The sequence below is a fragment of the Mercenaria mercenaria genome, chromosome 4 (genome assembly GCF_021730395.1).
Source record: "Mercenaria mercenaria strain notata chromosome 4, MADL_Memer_1, whole genome shotgun sequence".
Classification (NCBI taxonomy): Eukaryota; Metazoa; Mollusca; class Bivalvia; order Venerida; family Veneridae; genus Mercenaria; species Mercenaria mercenaria.
The window spans coordinates 24599515-24625123 of record NC_069364.1 but is presented as its reverse complement, the minus strand read 5'-3'; the positions used below and the strand labels follow the sequence as shown (position 1 = coordinate 24625123).

Below are 25609 nucleotides of genomic sequence, written 5' to 3'. Positions count from 1 at the left end.
GTTGTGCTAATTCAGGCTGTTGTTTTACGGACTTCAGGTTTTTTTGATACACGAGCTTGACGCGGGCCCGAATAGTTCAATCTGAAACCGTGCTTAAAACCGTTTAATAAAATATTTGCATCATGCGACTTGTACTTACTAAGCCAAATTTCTAAAAATTGGATATTTATAGGTGAATGTGCTACTTTAAAATGGACATCATCGCAAGGTAAGTTATTACTTTCTGTTTGAACCCCTTGAGCCCCGATACTGGTTGAATCCACGACCACGCCAGAATCCACGCCCTCGAAAAAGGTTTTTTCGGCCAGTTTGTTGAAAATTACCCCCTGTGTTTTCTGGCAATGAGAACGTCTCTCCATTGTTATGTTTTGTACCGGTAAAACAATTCATCAAGCTATGTGAACGGCCACAATGGTAACACGCGTGCCGAAACTTGCAGTATGACCAGTTACACGTGCCTTTATTAAAAGGAATACATATGTCTGCTGGCTTTTGCTTTATCTGGCTTTGCCTTGTAGGCTCGTATATGGACGGCATTAACCGCGACCATAATTCATGATTAATGATAGCCCATGACGAAGGCATGCTAGCTTGACGCAGACGAAATTGCTCGTCATACATTTTCCAAAATTTTCCCCCATGACGAGATGCGCATTCCCGCATTACATAGAAATACTGAAGGAGTTCGTGAACTTTGTTTGGGTATGCCGTTAAATAGACAGACATAAAAATGATAAAAGCATCGGACCAGCGTTCGATATTTCCGATGTCATCTTTACACTCTTTAGGCCGACAAGTAATTGTACCATCATGAGAAAACTGCAAAGTACTTCCCGAGGCAAAATCTGAAAGTTCCACCGCACCCTTAAGAAGTAATGCCATGTTGATATATTCACCCCCGCATATTTTCTGCTTTATGCTTGAGGGAACATGAATAGCGATATCATCTTGCGCTAAGCGTGTCATGTCATAATTTTGAGGAAACGAATTTGCATAGTTCAATGAATTGTTAAAATTCACTAACGGTTCATTACTACCTAACATTGTATAATTGTCGGTAGCGTTAGCATAACAATTTGAGCCATCATTTTGGTTTACAACGTCCGCATTTTGCGCGGTCAATACCAGACATTCACCTTGAGTGTTGTTTTGTTCTGAGTCGGGATTATTTCTACTTGAAAATAAATTATTAGACTCAAAATCGTTATTGAAAGTTTGAGTTTCTCTACTTTGAATGCCATGTACAACCTCAGAATCACGAATTATCTGTTCAAAATCAATAATTGGTGTATTTTGCCTACCTCTGTCCGGACCTGTGCCGTCGTCAATTGCCGGCCTTGCTCGTTTAGCCTCGGCTGCCCTTGTTGTCGGGCCACGTTTATCCGTGCCCCTTCTCTTCACGCCCCTTCCACGACCTGGCATGCTTAAAACTGCTAACTGAATTTACTCTAGATTTTTTAAATGTTGTGCGACGCTGAATTTGCGGACTGAAAGATAGAACGTGGCGGTCACGTGACTTTTATACTCGGCGAAGTTACGAACGATCTCGCGAGAATTACCATGGTTACACTACGCGGCGTCTTGCAACGCTAATTTCCGGTAAATATCTAACCCAAGTTAAGCGAGAAATTTACACCAGAATAAACTAGATTAATATTTAAAATAAATTAATCTCTCTTATTTGATATTCAATCTAATATTAAGGTAGTTCTGCACATTTTATATACCAGAAGTGATGGTGTCACATCATTTTTTCCAGAAAACATAGAAAAAAGTCTGGATTCAGCATACCGTAATGAAAATCATTTTATGAATTAATGGTAACCTGAAAGTAAATTCATTACAATGGCACTGTTACTATCTTTCTACAGTTAAGATTATGATATTAAAACATATGACAAGTTAAATAATTCAAAACAATGTCTTAACAGTAGCTTGAAATGTGCATTTCACTTTAGTTATGGTCAAATATCTCAAAACTAAGTACAAGAGCCTATACATTTTATTTAACCTTATTATGGACCATATGTTTATTTACAACCGTGAGAAGTTTCATAAAAATCTATTTTGTAGGAGAATTTATATTCGCGAGAATGTTACGAAAGTTGTGATTTTCCCATAGATTCCGAATATATAAAAACATAAAATCAGTCCAGCAAAAAATCAAGAACACAATCATACCTTATTTATTGCTGAATTTTCTATGTACATTCTGAAGTTTTGAAAAATCAGAATTTTATCAAATTCTATACTGTAGAAAAAAAATTGATCCAAACGTCGTGCAGAACTACCTTAAGACAGACACATTTGCGAGCTCTAACTAAAAATGTGTTACTGTAGATAAAATGTTCCTAAAACACATGAAAGAGCTTTAAAATTTCTTTCCATTGCAATTACTAACTAAAGAAAGGCTTTTTTAATCTAATAAACATGACATAAATCTAGAGACATGCAGTTTTAACATGTTAATATGGTGTGCACTGTGTTTGTCAAAATGTTGTGGTTTTTTTACAAAAACATCAATTATTCAATCTTAAAGAGAATATAACAGTTACTACTGTTTAATGTTGACAAGAAATCGATAAATTTAAAACTATCAAGAAAATTCTCATAACTGTTGGTGATAATGCTAAAAGAATGTCTCATAAACTTCACACCAATGCCCAAGACACAGTATTAAAATGTGTTGAATGGTAAGTCATATTTAATGGAATTCAAAGCCATTTTTGAATAGTTTTTCATTTAGTTTAAATGTACTTTACTGCATGTATACTAATGATGCAATTTCGTAATAATATTGAGGAAAAGGACAGAAAGCTATGATAGCTTACCCTCCTTATTTCAGTTTAGTAATAGCAGTATATGAACTTAAAAACATATCCAACCCAAATTAATATTTGAAAATATGAACAATTACTTTATAATATCTATGTTAACATAAAATTATCATGTCTGTGTGTATAAACAGTACCATGTGTTAGGTTTAATAAAAAAAAGTACACATCTATTAGATAAATGCTAAACACAGTATAAGTATGTACTACCACTAAGTAACTGTAAATTTAGCTATTAAACACAGTTCATACATTTAATCAAGCTTAGTTCATTTGGCGAGGATTGATTCTGCCTATGCGACCAGTGTAGATCATGATCAGCCTGCACATCCATGCAGTCTGATCATGATCTGCACTAAATGCCATTCAGTCAGTATCTTTTTTGGTATGCACTTCTTTTTAACAGTTAATGGTACTGTCCAAAGTGAATAGAAATTTAACAGCGTAAGGGTTAATTTTGCTGAGGATTTTCTACATTTTACGTAAGTGTCTAAAATCAAAATATCTTAATGACAGATGCACACTGAATATCTTTAATCAGTGTTCGCAAATTGTTTTCAAGAACATACTTGTTCTCTAAAAGTAGATGACAACTTCCAAACATGAGTCAACTCCAGGCATACAGTCAAACCTGTATTAACCCTTAGCCTGCTTGCAGCAAGTATTTCTGCATTTGCAAAGAGTGCACATCCATGCAGTCTGATCATGGTCTGCACTGTTTGCTATTCAGTCACTAAATTTTCAGTGAACACCCCCTTTGAATAGTAAGCGGTACTGCGCAAATTAAAGGAAGGATCAGTCCATTTTAAAAATTTATCTGACTAATGGTTAAGTTAACATTAGAGTAAAATGTCATCTTGAAAATCTAGCTGACTGGATTAGGTGACCACTAACACAGGTTTAACTGTTTTGTCTTCTGTCAGATCCTCACAGAGTACATTCCCCTGACCTGGGGATTACACTCATGACCTAAATTCATTCACTTGTTCTCTACCTCATCAGCTGACAAGGTAGACTTATCACAGAATATCAAGACTGCAGTCAGACTTGTTTCTCAAAGCTCATACATTTCCACATATCTCACTATAAAACAAACCCTCATTTACAAAAATTAACCAGCCAGTAGAAAACATCCATAACAACGAAAAGAACAAAAGTAATTCCTAGTAAATGAATCCATCAAAGTAAAAAAAACAATCCACAATTTGTCTCAAAGGTCACAACACAAAAGAACAATAAATAAATGGAGAAAAAATAACGATGTTAGATAGGCTGCCTCAACTTATCTTTCATCCAAGCATAAGAAATACCACATCTTTATATTGTTTATCAATGTCATGATAATATGGAAATTGTTTCTGTAAGTATCCTAGGAAAAACAAAGGAAATTAACTTTTAACAAAAGGTTAAACCGAACTCCATCTCTTGTCCACAAACAACTTTCATACTTATATAACGTTGAAAAATAACTTTGCAACCTATAAAATATCTTAAATTGCTAAATATTTAAATGCTGATGCCAACAAATGGCTTAGTGCAAAACCTCTACCTATTCTTTAAGAAGTAATACTAAAATTATGAAAATTATAGAAAAGAACTTCTGAGAGTGTAATGTAGCAGTTACTCCTCATATCTACCGTGATTAAAAAACACATCAATCATAAACGATAAAAGTGTGCCACTATGCAAACACCAACATTACAGCTTGGACCCTGCAAGAATCCGTATCTGTCCACATCCATACTGTTCAATATATCCCCACATCCACAATGTTCATTCATAAATTTCGGCACTTGCAGTAAGGCTCCAAATCAGACAGAATAGATGTGCAGACTGATCCACATCCATCCTGGTCACAAAGCCCTAATGTTGGTTTTGGCACAGTGGCACTCATTAATAATCTCATTTACTTCAACAGAAGTTAATCATAATGATGCAAAACAGAAGTATTCTTTAATAGAGTTTGTGGTCAAACTTAACAGGAAAGTAAATAAGGTTATTTTGCAATTAAGTAATGTCATTTTTACAATCCATGGGATTGCACATAAGCAAAAATACTAAATATTTCTTTATCTTCTTCATATAAACTCAGTTGCATATAAGGCAGGCCAGAAAACTGTGGTCCAAAGTAACACAAGGCAAAATAAACCATTCAGGCAATCAAGTCAATGTAGGAAAAAATATATCAATACACCAATCCTGATATCTGTTCTTTTTCAAATTTTAAAACTACACTCAAAGTGCTTTTCTAAGGGACATCAAAGAAAACATGTACATTTACAAAAACCCAATTAACAGAATGAAAATTCAATAGGAAATCACTGTTTTTATATCAGTGAATTTTTGGTAAAATAAATGTAACCATGTTTTCTATTCCAAGAATTATATCTTTATATGAATAACATAAATGAACAATTTAAAATTTAAAACAATTAAATTAAAAACAAAAGAAAACTTGTGACTGCAATGAAGACATCTGAAGTAAGGTCTTTCACATGAGAAGCAAATATGTGGTATACACAGGTGGAGAATATATATTGTTAATCAGACTGGTTTTCATACTTAAATGTTCAGCCTGTTTTTGCAACAGTGTCTTTAAGATTTAAGTAACATCGTCTACTCCTCATAAATGTCTCTCAAAACCAAATTAACAATATGATGCACTGGCACCGGCATTACTGCCAACAACAAAATACACACATCATTCCTAAATTGCAAGTAAAAAGATCAATATAGAAAGTGATGTAATTTCCTAGATTATATTCATATTTCAGCTTTATATTGCACACTTTTACGAGAATAAAACACTTTTCCTACCCTAGAAGACAAACTATTTTTTTTTCAATTCAGATGGCCATTGAATGAAAAATGTATACTCTAAATGATTCTGAATCAGTTAGTTAAATACTTGTACAACACGGGGCATTACGGTACCTAAGCCATTAAAAGTCAATTAAAATAAAGCAGTTTTGTCCCTTTCCAGCCTGAGAAAAAGTGACCATTTTTCTGGACTTTTTTTATCAAAACATAGGTTCAATCAATATGGCACAGCATGAAATTTAAAAATTATCGTAACATCATATTTTCATGATTGGCATTTCCAGGGAAAAGGTCTTCTTTTAACGAGAAATTTTCAGCTTCAACCTGCAAATTAATAACTTACGACAGAAGTTAGGAACTTAAATTCTATACAAAAACTTAACAGTTCTTTCCATTATTTAAAATTCTAACCTCATTAAATTCTTTGAATCATGTTTCAAGCTAGAACAGGCTATGGGGTAGACTTGGGGTACAACGTATCAGGTTTAATTTTAATACAGCAGTATATCACTTGTGACTCATTTCAAATTTTGTGCTATGATGTAAAAGAAGAATATCTAAACTATGTACTTTATAAAAATATTATCTATATATACTATCTGTTTCTTTGTTCAAACACAAATAGTGTACAACTTTTTGCAGTGCCTGCAGTGACAATATTCAGTGAATTACATGCATTTTAAGTCTAAAAATAGTACAGTCTAAAAATAGTACAGCAAAATCAGTTCTTTAGATATTCCCACAGAAGAAATGTGTATCTGTCACAGTAAGTAAAATATGAGAGTAAAATGTGAAGAAAGACTATACTGTTCCAATGCTTACTGAGTAGTCCCAATCCATGACTCTAATTACCTCTCATAAAGGCCCATCCACAGAGACCCAGATAGCATTAACTGGAAAGCACAATCTCTAAGGTAAATTCCAAGTGCATGTATACTAGTGCAACTAAATGTGTATTTCTATCAGGAACTATTACTTACTGATAAAATTCATTTACACAAAACATTTTTGCAGAGAGCTCTAGCTCTGCAACGTTACAATTTTCCCTTGCCAGTTCCTTAATGAACACTCCAGATAACCTCTTGTGGACAAATCGAGCACGAATTTATACTGTGCTAAAACACAGAATGTTCATATATATATTTAACAGCTGTTTCTTCTACAGATTTTTATGAAGAATAAGCTAAAATAATTTATCTGTTCACAAGATCAATAGAGTACCTACATTAAATTAGGCTCTACTTTGTTTCTTATGTTCTTAAGAGTTTAAAATTTATGTTCTGCTATGAATCAATTATGATTATGCAGATTTTCAGACTTGGCCAGGTTGGACGTAGTACAAGACTGGAATCAAAGTCACGAGCTGGACTACCAATTGAGCTACTGTGCCACATACACATTTCCTCCCCAGAATTGTAAATCAAGAAACAATGATACATCTGCTATGAAACATCAATAAGCACTATGCTCAAGGCAAACCATTTAGTAAAGATGCTGATACCAAAGTGACAAAAACGTCATTAGTTATACAGAAATATATGATTGCAAACATTTAGGCCAACAGTGAAATGAGCCATGCCATGGGAAAACCAACATAGTAGGTTTGTGACCAGCATGGATCCAGACCAGCCTGCGCATCCGCACAGTCTGGTCAGGATCCATGCTGTTTGCTAACAGTTTCTCTAACTGCAATAGACTTTGAAAGCGAACAGCATGGATACTGACCAGACTGCCTGGATGTGCAAGCTGGTCTGGATCCATGCTGGTCGCAAACCCACTATGTTGGTTTTCTCATGGCACGGCTCAAATATACCATGTGCAAGTGTATGAAAAATGAGACTATACCCTCAGTCTGACAGAGGAGTAAATCTATTCACACAACATAGCACTGACTAAATATAAATGCCAAATTTGCTAAAAGTTTTCCCACTACTTTGAGCCACTAATCTCCTTCTGTGCCATAACTTCCTGTCACATGACTCTGCATAACCAATCAGAACCCTGCATTTATACAATAATGCTGACTAATGGTAACTACTATGGAATGCTAACTGTTCATTTGTCAATGGATGATGCTGAACGCTGTCAGTATTTAAAGTCCCTACAGCAATTTGACTTGGAATATCATTGGCCCCTGTGTTTCTGCCTTGTGCACTTTGGCTGGATTTCTGTGTATTTGACTTTGTAGGACTGCAAAATGAAATCAAATACATTTATACATCATAAGATGGAGTGATTTTTCAAAATCCTTAAGTATACATAAACTATATCTACAGGCACTCTCCCTAAATTACATTTTAAGCCAGACAAATTACAAATATATGACCTGCGTAAATATCATTCTTTACTTGATGAGGTCTATATAAGCTATCGGCTTTCGAACCTATCCTAAGCATATTTCTGAATTTGTTAGATAGTATACAATTTGTAAACTATGTATTTTGTTAATAAAATATGTTTAAACCAATAGCATTTCTCTGTCTATGTAAAGGCCTTAGTTCGAAAAATTTTATAAAACATTTTTTCAAAACTTAAGAAAAAAAAGTTACAAAATTCCTCACATGTCAAATCAAGTGGGGCTTAAACGCAGAGGTAAGGGACAATAAATAAGAAGTCAGCACTTAATCAATCCTTCAACAAAGGCCTCTGAACTTCATTTCTTTATAAATTTTTGTAATTCAAAAGTATTACAAAGCTTTAGTGTTACTACACACACACATATAACAAACATTATACAGTGAAACACCGCTCGCTCGAGCATCGATGACTCGAGCACCCGGGCTTGCTCGAGCAATTCATGTAGTCCCAGCCGATTTCCTTCGCGAAATTACCATGGCTGGGTCGAGCATCGATAACTCGATCGCTCGAGCATGACACCTGGTCCCTGTGTATCAATTTATTCTTTGTTTCTTCTGGCAAACTCGAGCAGAAGTATCAAAATTTTTCACACCTTCGGTAGTCAGAATGTATCGTTTAATCAAAAATTTTCACACACCGTGAGAATTGCGTAGTCTATTCCAAGACTATCTTAAATGATTGTTTGCTGGTATATTTGATCTTATAATGAGATTAATTATTGATAAACGGTTAAAGAAAAGTTTCATTGATCAAATATCGATCAATTACTGATTACTTAAAACATTTTTTCTGTGGGATCGAGAAGATAGTTATGAGATCTTAGTATTTTAATCAACAGTTGTTTGCTTGCAAATGAAGGAAGGAATATAACCTTTTCATTAAATTGAGATGATAATTATGATATGCACTTGTTGATGAATATTAATAAACAAGAGGACCATGATGGTCCTGAATCGCTCACCTGTCCCAACATGACCCAGTTTTGAACTGAGTATGATGTCGTTTTTTTTCTATTATTGACATAGTGACCTAGTTTTTGAGCTCATGTGACCCAGTTTTGAACCTGACCTAGATATCATCAAGATGAACATTCAGACCAACTTTCATACAGATCCCATGAAAAATATGGCCTCTAGAGAGGTCGCAAGGTTTTTTCATTATTTGACCTACTGACCTAGTTATTGATGACACGTGACCCAGTTTCAAACTTGACCTAGATATTATTAAGATGAACATTCTGACCAATTTTCATGAAGATCCATTCAAAAGTATGGCCTCTAGAGAGGTCACAAGCTTTTTCTATTTTTAGACCTAATGACCTAGTTTTTGACCGCAGCTGACCCAGTTTCGAAATTGTTCTAGATATCATCAAGATGAACATTCAGACCAACTTTCATACAGATTCCATGAAAAATATGGCCTCTAGAGAGGTCACAAGGTTTTTCTATTATTTGACCTACTGACCTAGTTTTTGAAGGCACATGACCCAGTTTCAAACCTGAACTAGATATCATCAAGGTGAATATTCTGGCCAATATTCATGAAGACCTTGTGAAAAATTTGGCCTCTAGAGAGGTCACAAGGTTTTTCTATTTTTAGACCTACTGACCTAGTTTTTAACCACAGCTGACCCAGTTTCGAACTTGGCCTAGATATCATCAAGATAAACATTCAGACCAACCTTCATACAGTTCCCATGAAAAATATGGCTTCTAGAGAGGTCACAAGGTTTTTTTATTATTTGACCTACTGACCTAGTTATTGACGGCACGTGACCCAGTTTCAAACTTGACCTAGATATCATCAAGGTGAACATTCTGACCAATTTTCATGAAGATCCGTTCAAAAGTATGACCTCTAGAGAGGTCACAAGGTTTTTCTATTTTTAGATCTAATGACCTAGTTTTTGACCGCAGCTGACCCAGTTTCGAACTTGACCTAGATATCATCAAGATGAATATTCAGACAAACTTTCATACAGATCCCATGAAAAATATGGCCTCTAGAGAGGTCACAAGGTTTTTCCATTATTTGACCTACTGACCTAGTTTTTGATGGCACGTGACCCAGTTTCGAACTTGACCTAGATATCATCAAGATGAACATTCTGACCAAATTTCATGAAGATCTTGTGAAAAATATGGCCTCTAGAGAGGTCACAAGGTTTTTCTATTTTTAGACCTACTGACCTAGTTTTTGACCGCACGTGACCCAGTTTCGAACATCAAGATGAACATTCTGACCAACTTTCATAAAGATTCCATGAAAAATGTGACCTCTAGAGAGGTCACAAGCAAAAGTTTACGCACGGACGGACGCACGGACGGACGACGGACGCTGCGCGATCACAAAAGCTCACACTGTCACTTTGTGACATGTGAGCTAAAAAAGTCTTAGTTGTTTCTTTACATGTGCCATTTACAAATTACGTATTGAAACGTCTATCATAGATAACGTTTGTAATACTTTTAAAATGTCACAAATATGTTATTATTACCCATCACCGTTTACTCTGCAAACGGTCCAGATGAAAATCGGTAAAAGTAACTTCAATTTTCTTCATATGTTGGTCAATGTTTGGGTCGCTCGAAACCATGGATAACTTCAGCATTTTGCTCATCCCCTTGCGACCTCGAGCGAGCGGTGTTTTACTGTATATGAATTCAAGCGTCAGTGTGTTGAACACAATATTTTTAATATTTACTTTTTACATTTTTCTGTTCTCCTGAAAGATTAACTAGCATCACAAACACTGAATTGCTTAACATTTATGCTTGTCTTTCTCACAACATATTTCTTTGTTCTATAGCAAGATACAGCTTATCCATTCATCATAGCCTTTAGTAGGAGTAATATGAGGAGACATGCACCTTTTTCATAAGTCTTGTTTCCTTTATATCATTATTATTGTCATAATTATTATCATTCTTCTCCTTCTTCTTCTTCTTATTGTTATCATTATTTTCATTATGCACTAATGGCATCAGAAGTTAGGTGTTTTAACCAAAAGTCAACAGATGTAATCCTTGAAGCCCTTTGGCATATATCAAAGCTACCTTATCCACAATGATTGTAGCAGTACACCAGTTTTTGTTACATAAACATATTACATGTTTCCGTTTTCAATAAGTGCATTTAATATCCCTTCTTTTCCCACAAACCTTAACTTACAACATATTTTTCCCCACTGAATCAAACTGGTACTATCCTAACAATCGGGGAAAAAAAGCACCGCAATGCGGTGCAATATAAGCCAGAATGTATGACATAAGTGTGACCAGATTGACCTTAAAGCGACTCGTCTGAAACATGCACTCTGCATGTCGTCTCGATGTGGTGAACATTTGTGCTAATTTTCCTCGAAATCCTTCAAGGTGTTCAAGAGTTACAGAGCGGATACGAAATTGCACTGACCCCTAAGTGTGACCTTGACCTTGAAGCGAGCCATCGAAAACATGCGCTCGGCACAACGTCTTGAACAGGTGAACACTTGTGCCAAGTTTCTTTAAAATCCTTCAAGCAGTTCAAGAGTTATAGAGCGGAAATGAAACAAAGTCATATGACCTTTGACCCCTAAAAGTGACCTTGACCTTGAAGTGAGCCATCCAAAACATTCACTTTGCACGTTGTCTCAATGTCATAAACATTTGTGTCAAGTTTCTTCAGATCATTCAAGAGGTTCAAGAGTTACAGAGCGGACATGAAACTGCTTTGACACACATGTTGCAGTGATCATATATATGAAGTTTCATAGGAATCTCCTAGAAATTATGGATTTTGCTAAACCAACTTGAGGGAGGAGTGGGACTTAGGTGACTCCCACCTTCATACATCCCAGAATAAAATGTCATGTACATCTACACTTCATGAGGAATATAATATAAATATATACATTTGTATTATTTTTTGTTGGAGTCCATTAAAAATGTGGAAGTAGCTCGCTCCATAAACTACCTGAAATAGACTGTTTCACTACAAGACCGACAATCCATGACTCCAAAATACCTCCCTAAACTTAGTTTTCTGGGATATAATGATGTTGACAAACAAATACCCACACATATATTTGTTATATTGATATTTTTGTTCCTGTTTTTTTTTTGTTTGGTTTAATGTCGCACAGACACAATTATAGGTCATATGGTGACTTTCCAGCTTTGATGATGGAGAAAGACCTTAATGTGCCTCTACATGCATTATTTCATCACAAGCGGGCAATTGGGTAGAACCACCGACCTTCCGTAAGTCTAATTCAAGTTCAGTGACTTGACCTACTCAGCCACAGAGGCCATGCTTAAGTGTAGTAGACCAATATGTTGCATACAGGTTACCTGGAATTGTTGCTTTCTTGTGGGGAGGAGCTGGTTGGAGATGAAACACCATTTGCTCTAGGAGCATTTAACACTTCTATATGATCTATTGAATTTCCATCACTATTCTGACTGACCACCTCTTCATCATATATGCGATACCTAAAAATAATTTTCCAAATATGTATTACTATATAGTCTAATAAATACTATTAAGGATTAATAATCATGACCTCTTTTTGAATCAATTGTTAAAAAATGTCTATGCAGATCATGAACAGCATATGCCTTTCTTGACTGTCTACAAAACAGCGTTGTTTTTTTTTTACTAAAAATCTTCTCATAAGCAGAAATCAAGAAGTATTGTCTGAAATTAAATGTTTTAAAGATACAATATTTTACTCAGACAGGTACTCAAAATAAATATCACTGTGTAAAACGTAAAACAAACTTTTTGTTGATTTTTCTTATTACCACATTGCTTTTTACCAGGTATGGTTGGAACTACCTTTTATGCAAAAATTAAAACACACTTACACACATGCATATTTCATGAAAGCCAATTACATAACTAAGAATTAAAATTTAACCAATTTTTTTTTAAAAAATCTTACTTTAATAAATTAAAAATATTTCTTTTTGAAGCAAATGGGCTGTTTGGCGATAAGCAGTCGATGTAACTTGGTTAATAAGAAGTTCTCCAAAAATTTTCAATTTTTAGAAATGGAGGCCCCTAAAAGAGGTCAAGTGGTCTCATTTGAACAAACATTTGAGGTAGACACATAGACACTACAAACATAGTTTGGTAAAGATTCATCAAGTGGTTCTATTTGTTTGTTTTTATTGGTTTAACTTCACATTGACACAATTATAGGTCATATGGCCCTTTTCCTGCTTTTGACATGAAATAAGACTCTAGATGTCTCTCAAGACATCATTCCAGCTGTAAGTCTGTTGGATAGCAAATTCTATTTATTACAACATCACACAGACAAAATTGTACCCGGTAAGTCATATTGTGACTCTCTAGATTCTGACAGTGGAGGAAGACCCTACATGTGGTGCTCCAGGCATTGTTTCGTCATGAGCAAAACCTGGGTAGAATCACTGATATTAGTTTATCTCATGAAAAAACATTCTACATCATAAGCAGAATTTGGTGCCCACAATGAAGATGGGCAATAGTTTTGAAGCCAACAACCATAACCACTTCTCCATGGAGGCCCATGAGCCTGGAACTACAAGTCAAGGAGTTAGTGCCAGAAAGCAGTCAATGCCTTCTTTACTATTATGCAATTTTGACCTTCTTGCTCTATTCCTTCAATTGAACTGGTCTAAGTGAAGATGCTACAGACCAAAGAAGAGGTCCTTGGAAGTGTTTTCAGCTTAAAATTCTGATGGTCTTTAAAAGGGATCAAGTAGAACCATTTGAACAAACCTCGAGAGAGGTCAAAACAACGACAATACACAACAAGTTTTGTAAAGATCCATTACGTCTCTTAGTTTGTTTTGGGTTTGGTTAAGAGCCACTTTTTCCACAGTATTTCAGTTAGGTAACAGCAGAAGTTAACTAAATCGATGTTCCAGGATTCTATACCACTATCTGTTCCCTGCAAGTAACTGCCATCAGCAAGTATGTAAATGCAAGATGACAGATGATGGATGCAGGACCAGGGACCATCAATCTATAGCAGTAGCTCACCTCGAACTAATTGGTTCAGGTGGGTTAAAATAGAACAGCACATTTCCTACTTTTTGTTTTAACTCAGTTATAATAAGTTAATATTTTGATCTCAAATAAATGCCATGAAAACACTACACCTAAATTCAGCATTATAAAACTACAATCAGACACATGTCTCACAAAGCTACCCTGTCATTTGCCAATTTCAAATCTGTACAGAATCAACCAATCGAAATACTCGTCTCAAATTCATTTTTATACCATTAAACTCAGCTTTAATTATTTTTACCTAAATCTATGTCCCTTTTTAAAAAATTATCATTTCAAATATAAGAAATACCATGAAATACCACACCAGGTCTTATCATTTACCTAAATCTATGTTCATCGTCAGCATCTTGGTTATCATTTTCACTGTCCTCGTCTGGGGCTACAAACATTACCTCTAGTTCTATATCACCTTGCTGAAATATATAACAGCATTAGGTTTTTTTAACATTGTTTCTGTACAGTACCACCAATATATCTGGACACATATCCATTCAAAAAACATACTAGACTTGCTGTAGGTCAGTCCACTATAGACTGGAGTCTAAATACATACTGTATTGACCTGGAAAATTTTAAATAGTATTTTTATTCTATGTTTATTGTTCTATGTTAAAATGAAAAACAATGCAGATGGACATGCTTCAATACAGAAACAAACGGGAAATAAAACACACAGAATTTACTAAAATTAATTTCACAATAATCTTTTCTCAGCTCCAGGTATTCTGAGTAAAGTAAGGTTGAGAATTTCATCTGCCTCACATCTCTGTCCTTACACCAGTCACTGACAACTGTATTTAATATGCAATTTACTTGGCAGGTGAGCAAATTCCATAAAATTCAAGAGCTGTCTATAAGACAGCACGCTTGACTTTTCTCAGTGCTTGACTCCGAATTAGAGTTTTGCCAGTAAAAGGGCTTAACTCAATCAAATATATAATCAAGAGTTCTGAGGATTGTTTCTACTAGCGTTTCTCAGTGCTGGACTATTCTCAGTGCTAAAGATTCAAAGTTAAAAAGGGGTATAACTCTGTCAAAATTCAAATCAAGAGTTATGGGAATTATTTCTCCTGGTGTAGACTTTGAAAGTAAATTAACTATTTTAAGCTTCAAGTCAAAAACTTTGATAGTTACAAAGATATTTGAGAAATTGACATTGCTGGTGACAAAATCAAATCAGTACATTGTGTAAGGTACCTAGGAGTGTTCTTAGATGAAAATCTTAGTTTTAAGGATCATGTCAAGAGAAAATGTCAGACCGCAATGGTTAATTATCTTAGAATCAAAAATATTAGAAAATACCTTACTAAAGAGGCTACTGAAATTCTGGTATTATCACTGGTCATTTCACATATAGATTATTGCAATGCAATATTGTATGGTATTCCTCACTGTGAAATTCAGAAAATGCAAAGGATACAGAACATGTGTGCCAAACTCGTTTTAAGACTCAGCAAGTACGACAGTTCAAAACAAGCTTTGTTCTGACTACACGGGCTTCCTATCAAAGCTAGAATTGAATTTAAGATTTTAACTGTCATGTTTAATTGTTCAATTGGCCAAGCTCCATCTTACTTGACTGAATTATTATCGAAACAAGCACCAAAACCTAGTTTAAGGTCTTCAGACTCTGTTACAGGTTGTTACGAGGTACCATTTAACAAATGTAAAACATTTGGCGACAGAAGTTTTCAAACTGTAGGGCCGAAACTATGGAACAAACTACCAGTAGAAGTGAGACACTTTTAAGAAAAAGCTCAAAACACTGTTTTTTAAAAGCTTTGAATCATGGTTCTGATTATTTCTCTGTTGGTGGACTAAATATGGTAGAGACGCTGAGTATACTCTACTATGTAGTGTGATCGACGTATGCTTTATACGCAATGTTGTAATTTACACTGTACAGAAATTTTGTCAACTGTGTCGTGTTTCATTGTTTGATACCATTATGTATATAATTTATCATGATTTTTCGTTTTAAATTTAATGTACAACACCAGTGAATATACTATGTGTAAAATTAGGCGTTTAATCAAATAAAGCAGTTTCAGTTTCAGTTTTTTGAGTTTATCAAAAACTTTAACCAAAAACTTCTAAGTTAAAAAGGAGCATAACTCTGTCACAATTCAAATCAGTGTTATTGGGAATGTTTCTCCTGGTGTAGGCTTTGATAGTAAATAGCAATGTTAAGTTTCAAGTCAAAAGCTTTGATAGTAACAGAGAAATTTGACTTTATCAAAAACACTACAGTGACGCAGCGAGTGCAATAGCTCTACTTTTTCCTCAAAAAGTTGAACAAATAAAACTACATGTAACAGTAAACCTAACATCTTAAAAATAAATCAACCAAACCTGTTAAAACATGGAAATCTTACTCTAAATCAACTTCGAATCTCACTCTCCTTCAGTATTTCTTTAATCAAAAGTCATGGGAGCCGTAGTCACATTCAATGATCAACAGCTTTTATTGTTTAGTAAAACAAGATGGCCATGATGGCCCTATATTGCTCACCTGAGTATGACAGCTCAAACCGGTATAACAAGAAACATTTTTGCCAAATTACTTTGAAAACTGTCCTGCAGATTCAGAGGGACGACTTTCAAACTTTTTCATAGAGCCAAATAGAGAAATTAAGGCATGCACCTGGCAGCCACACTTTTTTCACAAAGCAAGATGGTCACCAAAGAAACACTTCTGCAAAATTACTTCAAAGATCGAACCAACGCTTTAGGAGGTGCTATTTCAAAACACTCTCATTTTTTACCTTTTGCCAATTTTTTTTTTTGGCAAATCAAAGCAACTGAAACAGTCTCAATGGAGGGTCCTAAAAGAAACATTTTTGTAAACTTACATGTATTTTAAATTCAAGCAGGCTAATTCTCTGTTTACAGAATCCACTAAATACATACTGGGAAAAGTGACCTGACCATGCCCCATAACATTCATGTTTTTTGAGAAATCAAGAGTAATTTGAAAACTTTTGGGAAAGGCAATCAAAGGAACATTTCTGCGAAATTATTTTAAAATTGGACAAATGGTTAAGTGTGAGATGCTCTCTCAACAGTACAGATCAAGCAGAACTCTAAAACTGAAAAGGACGTAAGGCATACAGTAGATTTACCTGCTCTGAGAGAATCTTGACACCCTCAGCATGTTTTGCATTGCGCAGATCTATATTGTTCACTGAAAGGATTGCATCACCAACATACAGGGCCTGACACCGGTCCGCAGGCTGGCCCTCATGGATTTCTGATATCAGAATAGGAACACCATGTTCTTTTCCACCCTGAAAAGAAATTTTTTGTTACAGAAGATTATCACAAATTGCAATGTTCATGCAAATATGTCTTCTCATCTGACATTTTCTTATTATTTGGTTATAGCTCACAATTTTGAATAATCCAAGCCTAATAACAACTCCATAGACTCAAGAGGATCTAGCTGGTAATCGAACTGAGCTGAGATTTTATGCCTATAAGTATTGTGACAAAGTTTGGTGAACACTGGATAAGAACTGCTTAACTTGAGAGTGAACAACTTTTATTGCCCATTCACTTGCTGCTGCAGGTTTTCCCATACTACATCCAACTTCACAGGTGTATAAAAACAACAAAGTTTTCAAAATCATGAAAAAAGAACAACAAAGTTGTGAAAATTTTAAGTTCAATATTTCCAATGGTGACTAGCCGTATGGAAAATATACTATTGTGGGCAATATGATAGATGTCACATACAGTAATTGACATTCCTAATCCTTCATCAGGGTCTTTGTGCAGCTGTACTTTCCTTACATCTCCCAAACCATGTCTCCGTCTCAGTGAGTTGAAGTCCTGAAACAACAAGCAAATTTAAGAAACTGTTGTAGCATACACTGATTCAGGGGAGATAACTGTCATGTAAATAGGAGAGTGAGAACATTTGCGGTGGTGTTTGCTGGAGAACAGATAAACTCACACAAATTATCAACCAGATATGAAACTAGAAGGAACAAATGCAGGTACTAATTAATTATAACAAGTTGCACATGTTAAAAAAGACTGCTTTCTGAAAGAGAAATTCTGCCATGTTCTGCTGTTTTATGGGTTAGTTGTAAGCAAAATTATAAGAGAGAATTCTGTGTTAGATTAATTTTTTTGTAAAGAACCACTCAGATTAAGCCTAGCAGTGGGTTTCAACAATCTAGTATATTCATTTTAATCAGTTGTAGGATTTCCAGATTATCTATAATTCATATTTATGTTTAGGTGTCATACTTTTCAATCTGAAGTCATAATTATTCATAGTAAATTCATGATCGTAGTAAATAAAAACACTTAGACACTCGCTAACTGCACTTGACAGATGCTCTAAGTATCTTAGCAACCAGTACTGTTTCCAAGACTGGTTTACATTTTGTACATGCGAACAGCTTTTTTTAAGAATATAATTGCATCTAAATAGTTCAAGTAGCTTCCAACAGTTTCTGAAATTGAAATCAGCTATTCAGAAAGTATTATTGCATTTTTTGCATGCTTTGCTTACATTTTGAAGCAAAGGTGTAAATTGTAGGCAAATATAATGAAACATATGCTATAATGCCAACCCTGCACATGATGTGCATAATCCCGTAGTTCCTGTTTATAAAATATGCAAACAGACAGCTGATCTGCAACACTGGGTAAAGTCCAGTTTCTGAATAAACCTTCCTCATTTGTAAATTTCAAATTTTTCTCTGAATCAACCAATCAAAATTTGTTAGTCTGTTTTGGGTTTTAACACTGTTTTTCAACAGTATTTTAGTTATGCAATGGAGGGCATTTAACCCAACCAGTGTCCCTGGATTCCGTAACAGTACTAACCTGTTTTCTGCAAGTAACTGCCAACTTCCCCACATGAATCAGAGGTGGACATCTTTTATCAAAACCTCAAGTAGAACATACACCTCGCCTGAGGATTAAACTCGCAACCCCATGATCCGTAGATCAGCACTCTCCCTATTGAGCTAATGCGGGATGCGCCAGTTATGGGACTGGTCTCAAAACATAGAATTCTGAAGTGACCTTGTGTCTTTTTGCCCTTCCTACAAAGTTAAAATCAAATACTCAGAGAAATTGCTTACATGTCCAGGAGGGATAGGCAATTTTTTCTTCCTATTTGACCGTCCTCTGCAGGCCCGTATGACAGTTTTGTGTCTGTGTAGATGTATCTCGGCTTCTAGCTGGTTCCACAGCTTGTCATGCTCTGCCCCCTTCATGTCTCTTCCCAACAACTGTATTTGTTGTATTCTAGAGAAAGAAAACAAACATGCATGTACGAGGAATGTCCCAGAATTTAGTTTTGTTTTGTTGGATTCAGAGTCACTACATTTCAATTTTAGGCTACACATTGACTATTCCAGCTTTTCTTGGCAAAGAAGACCTCATGTGCCCCTCATGCACTGAAGAGAAGCGAGATGAAACAAGCCAGTTAGACGGCTTCCTCACATGAAGAATTTTACGCCAAAAGCAACAATTCTGTTATAACTTATAGAAGGGAAGTGAAACAGACTGTCATATTCCACTGGCATGAAGCGCATTTGCTTGACAGGTATACATGTGTAATTTTAGTTGTAGAAGATTACCTCAAAGTGCACTTGTAACTATTTAAAGAAAACTACAGTGTGGTGGATGGACAGGTCATTTTTATGTAATAACCTTCATACTTGTTATTGCTTACTTAAATTTCTTTAGAAGACAGGACACGAGCTTGGGACAACATGTGCGAAATAGTCACTGGAACTCACAACTTCTCTCACAACATCAATGTGAAAGTCAAGTTGGCTTATTTCTTTATTCATTCCCTGCTAAATGCTCATCATAGGCATGTTGACAATTTGCAAGCATGTCATTATGACCTTAGACTTACATGCAAACAGCATAATTTAATCCTTAGCCTGCTGGCGGCAAGTGTTTCTGCCTTTGCGACCAGTGCAGACCAAGATCAGCAAGCACATCTGTGCAGTCTTAACTACACAACCATAGACGCCCCTACTGCAACATGCACAGAAAATTAATCAGCTCCGACTCACCTTCCTGCTAATTCCTTGTCTAGGTATTTAGCTGCAAGACGTGCACCATAAACCTCACTCTGCAGGGCGATAGAGTATTGTCGTAGATCATTGTTCTCTTTCTGAAGCTGTTTAAGCTGGGCCTCAAGGAGGGCAAGATTTCTTGATTCTGTCATTTGAGATTCCATTTCTATGTCCTTGAATAATAATTGTCGATTTTTCAAAAACTAGCAATACTATAAATGTTACGACTAACAGCACAAAGGGCTAAACTGCTAAATCGATTTTGCCTACCTCAGTCCTGTATATATTCTTTATAGTAGGAAGTCTAAACAGGCGCTGTTTGCAATACACTTAAGCCCCCACCGATAATGGCCCTTCAGACGTAACTTGGTATATAATTTTCATTGTCTCATAAATGTATCTTGTCACCTTGACCTACCTTGACCTATGACCCTCAGTCACACAAAGCGAGGTCATCTACTGACCATAGACAATTACGTCAAAAAGTTTGTGGCCCAGTTATAGATCTTAAATCATTAGTCTATACTATAATTGCAATGTTATAATGACATTGGCCTTTGATATTTTGACTCCATAACAAGCGGGGTCATCTACTGACCACACAAAGCATGCTATGAAACTTGATTGCTCCAAGTCCAAGCATTCTTCTGCTATAGATAAGGCATATTTTTCTTTTGTTTTTTGATCCCTGAAACAATATTTACTGCTCATATACTGACCACAGGCAAATATACGAAGAAGTTTCACAGTCCTAGGCCAAAGTAGTGCCCAGATATTTTTTCAGATCTAAGTTTTCAGCCACTGACTGTAACATCGACCTTTCACCAACTGTTCACAAAACTATCTAGAATCATCGTCTGACAAGAGACAATAATGGCATTATTATGCATAGGCAAAAGCATTCTCCAGATTTTGATCAGCAACGTTTTCTTTTCTTCAGGTTGCTGTGAGCTTAACCTATGACCTAGTGACCCCTAAAAATTAGAGTTCATCTGTACCCAGCAGCAAATCACTGTAGGCCTAAGTGTTAGAAAGTTATTGATGGGAAATCTGTTTCAAGGCCACGGTGACTTTGACATCTGAGCTACTGACATAAAACAAGAGCTGTCACTAATGGTGACAAATGCCCCCGCAGCACCTTGACCTTTGACCTGGTGACCCATAAGTCAGTAGGGGTCGTGTACTCAGTAAGTACTATCAGCATGTGAAGTTTGAAGGTCCTGGGTGCAGTGGTTCGCGAGTAAAGTGCCTTCATGCAAAAAGTTAATGTTGTGACGAACGAACGAACTAACGAACGAACAGATGGACAGTTGAAAACTAATATGCCTCCCTTCGGGGACATAAAAACTTAAACGGTCATCTATTAACTTGAGGCATTTTACCACTGAAGGTCATTAAGTATTCAGTAGTCACTGATAAACCAAACAAGGGGGCCATGAATGGCCCATGATGGCCTTAGATTGATCACCTGAGTTGCTGAGTTATGCTGCTCGCATGAACAGTTTTGCAAGATGGTCATGCAAGGAAAATGTCTGGGAAATTATACTGAAACTGAGCAAGTGTTTTCTGACAAGAATATTTTTAAAAGTATAGATCTACAAAGTAAATATGTGCAGAAATAAGTATGATGGTCATGTTTTTTTGACAAACCAAATAATTTGAACAATCTTGGTAGAAGGTCACACAAAGGTCATTTGTGTAAAATAATTTCAAAATTGGGCCTGCCATTTCACATAAGTTTTCCACTACATGCATGTACAAATAGGGAAAAGTGGCCACGCCCCCTGGCGATCATGTTTTTTGACAAAATCGGAATAATTTGAAAACTATTGGTAGAAGGTTACATATGGACCATTTGTATGAAATTGTTTCTAAATCAAACCAGCGGTTTAGACATGTTAGATGAAGATGTTGTTTGAAAATTTCTCCATTTTTAGCCCAGGCTTAATTTTTAAAAGCCACTTTAAATAAAAGTCCTGTTGTGAATTACAAAAATGACCTTTTTATGAATCAAGTCTTATTTTGTGATATGTGTAGTTAAGTAGAAGGACTTTATATCCTTAAACCTTGTTTTCTAAGCTGGGTAAGTTGTTCAATTTGATAAACAGTGCTACATAAGTACTAAAGAGACTAGATTGATAAATACTGGTATATTAACTAACCAACTTTTTCTTGATACTCTCAGAGTCCACTTCTACACCTTTACTGGCTTGCAGCTGTAGTTGTGTGGAATGCAGCTGCATTAACATATTGTGTAGTTCTTTCTCAAGCACAGCTTTTGCTGCAGTCACCTCAACATTCTCTTGTTTCAGATCTAGTATTTGTGCCTGCAAATAAGTACCGGTACATTGTAATCTGTATATCTCACAAAGTGATAAGATCTATGAATACTGGTAAAAATGAACCTTTAGAGATTTAATACAATTCAGTCTTGTCAAAACCTGTCAATTCTCTATGGCATGTATAAGTAAATCAGCAAAACAGAAACTGTTTCATTAGTATTACATTTGTTAATGTTACTGACAATCACGCACTGCAAAAACCTGTAACCTGTCCAGATCTTGTTGAAGAAAACTTTAATGAGAAGAGTTTTTGACTGTGGTAAACAGCAACTAATTTGCATGTGAAAAGTGAACACCAAACGGACATCCCGCAAACATTATACAATTGTATCAGAAGTGTTTGTGGCATGTTCACCTGATATTCGCGGCATGATCGCAAGAAGTGCTTGCGGCAAACTATAATATTTCCGTTTTCAAGGGAATGAATTTATTTGACATTAAAGCATAAAATTGCCTTGCTGACATTTTTTGAATGTGTATTTTGTGTTTCGTTTCTCCAATTCAGTGTCATAGATCTGCAGTCTGCTGTGTATGAAACCGGTGCCGGTACAGTCTGCGAAATTAGCACTTGTCCGGTGTTCTGAGACAAGCAAAGAGCTATAAAAGTAAATAGATCGGCAACTTGAAAGGCATATAGAGCAAATCTCGCCAATAAAACGTGACAACTGAATGAGATCTCATTACCAGAAGTGACGCATTCTCCATGTGCCATTTTGTATGCGTAAGCAATTATTCATCGGTAAATTAATTATCACAGTATGACCATGCTTCTTTTAATGGTAAGAAACATGTACTTAGTGTCTTAAGACTATTTCACATTACAGTAACGTTGTATTAGAAGCTAACATGTATAACACTAAATTGTATTTTAAATGTAGTTTTAAAGGTACGAATTGTAACTCCATGCTCACCGATGTTTGTTTTTGCTAAGATAACGCCGATTCACGCTCTGACATGAGATCACGCGAGATTACAGCCAGTTGCCATTCTGTGTATTTTATACTTCTCTGAGACGGGAGACAATCAAAATCCCCTTGATCAAAATCCCCTACACTGAAAAATGACAGGGTGTTACAATATCCCCTTCATACTTCTGCAGGGGGTATCATAATCCCCTCTGTGATTTTTACTTATTTCATCAAGTTCAAATACAATCTATATATCTATAATGTTAATCACAGAGGGGATTATGATACCCCCTGCAAATGTGTGAAGGGGATTTTGTAACACCCAGTCATTTTTCAGTGGAGGGGATTTTGATCAAGGGGATTTTGATATACACTCCTCCGAGACAAGTAACGATCTGTAGATATTGGTCACAACCCACAGTCTCATTATTTTACAAGGTAACCTACCTCCTTAACAAATTAAAGGATTTCTTATGCTTTAATGATATTAAACTTATCTACATGTTTTAATATGTTCTAAAACATATCTGTAATAATTTATTAAATTATGCATATCCGAAATAAAATATTCCGAGGACTACTACATTTTTGTAAGAAAAAATTTAAATAACTAAACACATGTACACCTAAAATTAAGAGAAACATATGCATGTTTGCTCAATTTTATTTACTAGCATTCCGACTTGTGAAAATGCATTTAAACGCTAAGTAAGAGCTTACTTCAAGTTTTGCATTCGTCTGAAAAATTGTCTGAGCTTTGTGGCAGAGCTGCGCAAATGCAGCGCTGAGAGCCGTCATTTTTTGGCGCCCATCATATGTTAGTTCACACTGATCCGGATCTACCTCTCCAAGCAAGAGATCAAGATCAACAAAAGCTTTATCAAACTCTTTTTCTAAAATTTCAAGCCAGCGAAATGACACTGCAGCAGCCATTTTGAATGAAGGCAACGTAACCAAAAGTATAAAGCCTGTCACGTGCCGTATAACATCTGTTCTAAATCTCATTCGTGTTACTATTATATATACAAATGTCTTTTTCTTTTCTCTTCTGATTAACAAGATCCGACGAAACAAGGCTTCAAAAAGCTACAAACCTGCGTGAATAACATAAATGCTATACATGGTATTTTATCGATGACATTATGGCCAAATCGTGATGGGATTCAGAAAAGCTATCACCATGAATTGATTCACAAGCTCGATACCCTGAGTGTCCACACATTAGCATCCCAGTGGATAAAGTCATTTTTTTCAAGGACCGATCCCAAAAGAGTAGCTGCGGATGGCTTTACCTCAGATGAACTTCCTGTTCTCTCTGGGACCCACAAGGATCAATCATTGGCACTTGTCTGTGCCTAGCCTACATAAATGAATTTTTGCAGATGACAGCATCCTCCCTTGATTCTCAAACCTTACGAAACGATCTCAGTTCTCTATAAGCCTGTGAAAAGGACTGTTCAGTCCAGATAAGTGTGAGGTGTTGAGGATACTTCCGAGAAAGAAAAAACCCTATCAACTACAATTAATCACTCCATAATATAACTCTAAACTTCAGAAACTGCTAAATACCTGTGCGTCACACTAAGTAAAGATCTCAGCTGGTCAGCTTGAACATATTAATAATCGAGGGTTCAACGCAATAAGGGCGTACCTAAATATGATTATTATATGTAGATACAAACTTATTGCGTTGAACCCTCGTAATATCACATCAAAAGCTAATAACTCAATTATATTCATTAAAAGAAATGTCAAAACAAACGGCAGAAAAGTAAAAGAAACAACATACAACACTCATGTCTGCCTCCAGCTTAAATGCTGCTCTTCTATATGACACCCCTGGCAAAAATCCCTAACATACAAAATTTAACTAGTACAACAACCTGCAGATCGATACGTTATATGTGAATCTTTATTTAATACGTCTCATAGAACGACCTGAAGCTCTGAAATCTTTATCTACGTCTCATTCACGTACAATATCACAGTATGTTTCAATATTATTATTATTATTTTTATTATTATACCAGATTTATATAGCGCCCTTTTCATGATCAATCTCACGTTCAAAGGCGCTTTACATAGTTCAAATGCAGCCACACAGGGCGCATAATTCATCCTCTACTAGTACAGACACAGAGCGATCTGACCAGAGGGACAGAGTGAGACAAAGCCCCTACAGAGAGATCAGAAATCAGATACAGGCTTGTCCGGCTAACTTAGCCTAGCTCGTTACGAATAGACAGCCTGGT

At 35.8% G+C, this 25609-nt stretch overlaps 1 protein-coding gene across 1 annotated transcript; it reads right to left on the bottom strand.

The window, feature by feature from the left end:
* Nucleotides 1-2170: 2170 nt before the first annotated feature.
* LOC128556269 (Golgi-associated PDZ and coiled-coil motif-containing protein-like) lies at nt 2171-24322 on the bottom strand. Its single transcript, XM_053540780.1, has 9 exons — nt 24078-24322; nt 22270-22434; nt 20105-20280; nt 19157-19322; nt 17793-17888; nt 17180-17344; nt 14379-14470; nt 12344-12484; nt 2171-7844 (listed from the first exon to the last, which is right to left on the bottom strand). The coding sequence occupies exons 1-9, from the start codon at nt 24288-24290 to the stop codon at nt 7679-7681; spliced, it is 1380 nt and encodes a 459-aa protein (XP_053396755.1). The 5' UTR covers nt 24291-24322; the 3' UTR covers nt 2171-7678.
* Between the last annotated feature and the right edge of the window lie 1287 nt (nt 24323-25609).